This window comes from Myotis davidii, unplaced genomic scaffold (genome assembly GCF_000327345.1).
Source record: "Myotis davidii unplaced genomic scaffold, ASM32734v1 scaffold168, whole genome shotgun sequence".
Classification (NCBI taxonomy): Eukaryota; Metazoa; Chordata; class Mammalia; order Chiroptera; family Vespertilionidae; genus Myotis; species Myotis davidii.
Window position 1 is genome coordinate 4,739,593 of NW_006383016.1, and position 550 is coordinate 4,740,142.

At 55.1% G+C, this 550-nt stretch overlaps 1 protein-coding gene across 2 annotated transcripts in view; it reads left to right on the forward strand.

Moving 5' to 3' along the window:
* The first annotated feature begins 371 nt into the window (after positions 1-371).
* Positions 372-550, forward strand: part of IGF2BP3 (insulin like growth factor 2 mRNA binding protein 3) — a 107,341-nt gene continuing 107,162 nt past the window's right edge. For both annotated transcript variants that reach the window (XM_006779020.2, XM_006779021.2), the window contains exon 1: positions 372-548. In XM_006779020.2, the coding sequence (XP_006779083.1) occupies positions 377-548 (172 nt within the window). In that variant the 5' untranslated portion in view covers positions 372-376. The remainder of the gene's footprint in view (positions 549-550) is intronic.

Consider the following 550-nt stretch of genomic DNA (forward strand, 5'->3'; position numbering starts at 1 on the left):
GCCCGCCGGCCGGGCGCGGGGCCGGGGAGGAAGAGACAAAAAGTAGTTTCCCCTCCTCCTGCCTCTCCCCTCCTCTCGCTCGCTGGTCCCGCCTCCTCCTCCGAGTTCGCCAGACTCGTCGATGCGTTTGGGTTGCAGGAAGGCTTTTTCTGTTCGCTTTTTTTTTTTTTAATACCCAGAAGAGGAAAAACAACCTTCGGATCTGATTTTCCCCTCCTCGTCCCGGTGCTCGGTTCCTACTGCGTTTGTGCGTTTTAACGGCGAGAAGACGAGGGGGAACAAAACCCGCCGGAGCAAGCCATCACTAGGGGTTTTTTTTAATTTTTCCGTTTTTCTCATAATTTTTTTTTTAAAAAAGAAACAACCACTCTTCACGATGAACAAACTGTATATCGGGAACCTCAGCGAGAGCGCCGCGCCCGCGGACCTGGAAAGTGTGTTCAAGGACGCCCAGATCCCGGCGTCCGGACCCTTCCTGGTCAAGACCGGCTACGCCTTCGTGGACTGTCCGGACGAGAGCTGGGCCCTCAAGGCCATCGAGGCGCTTTCA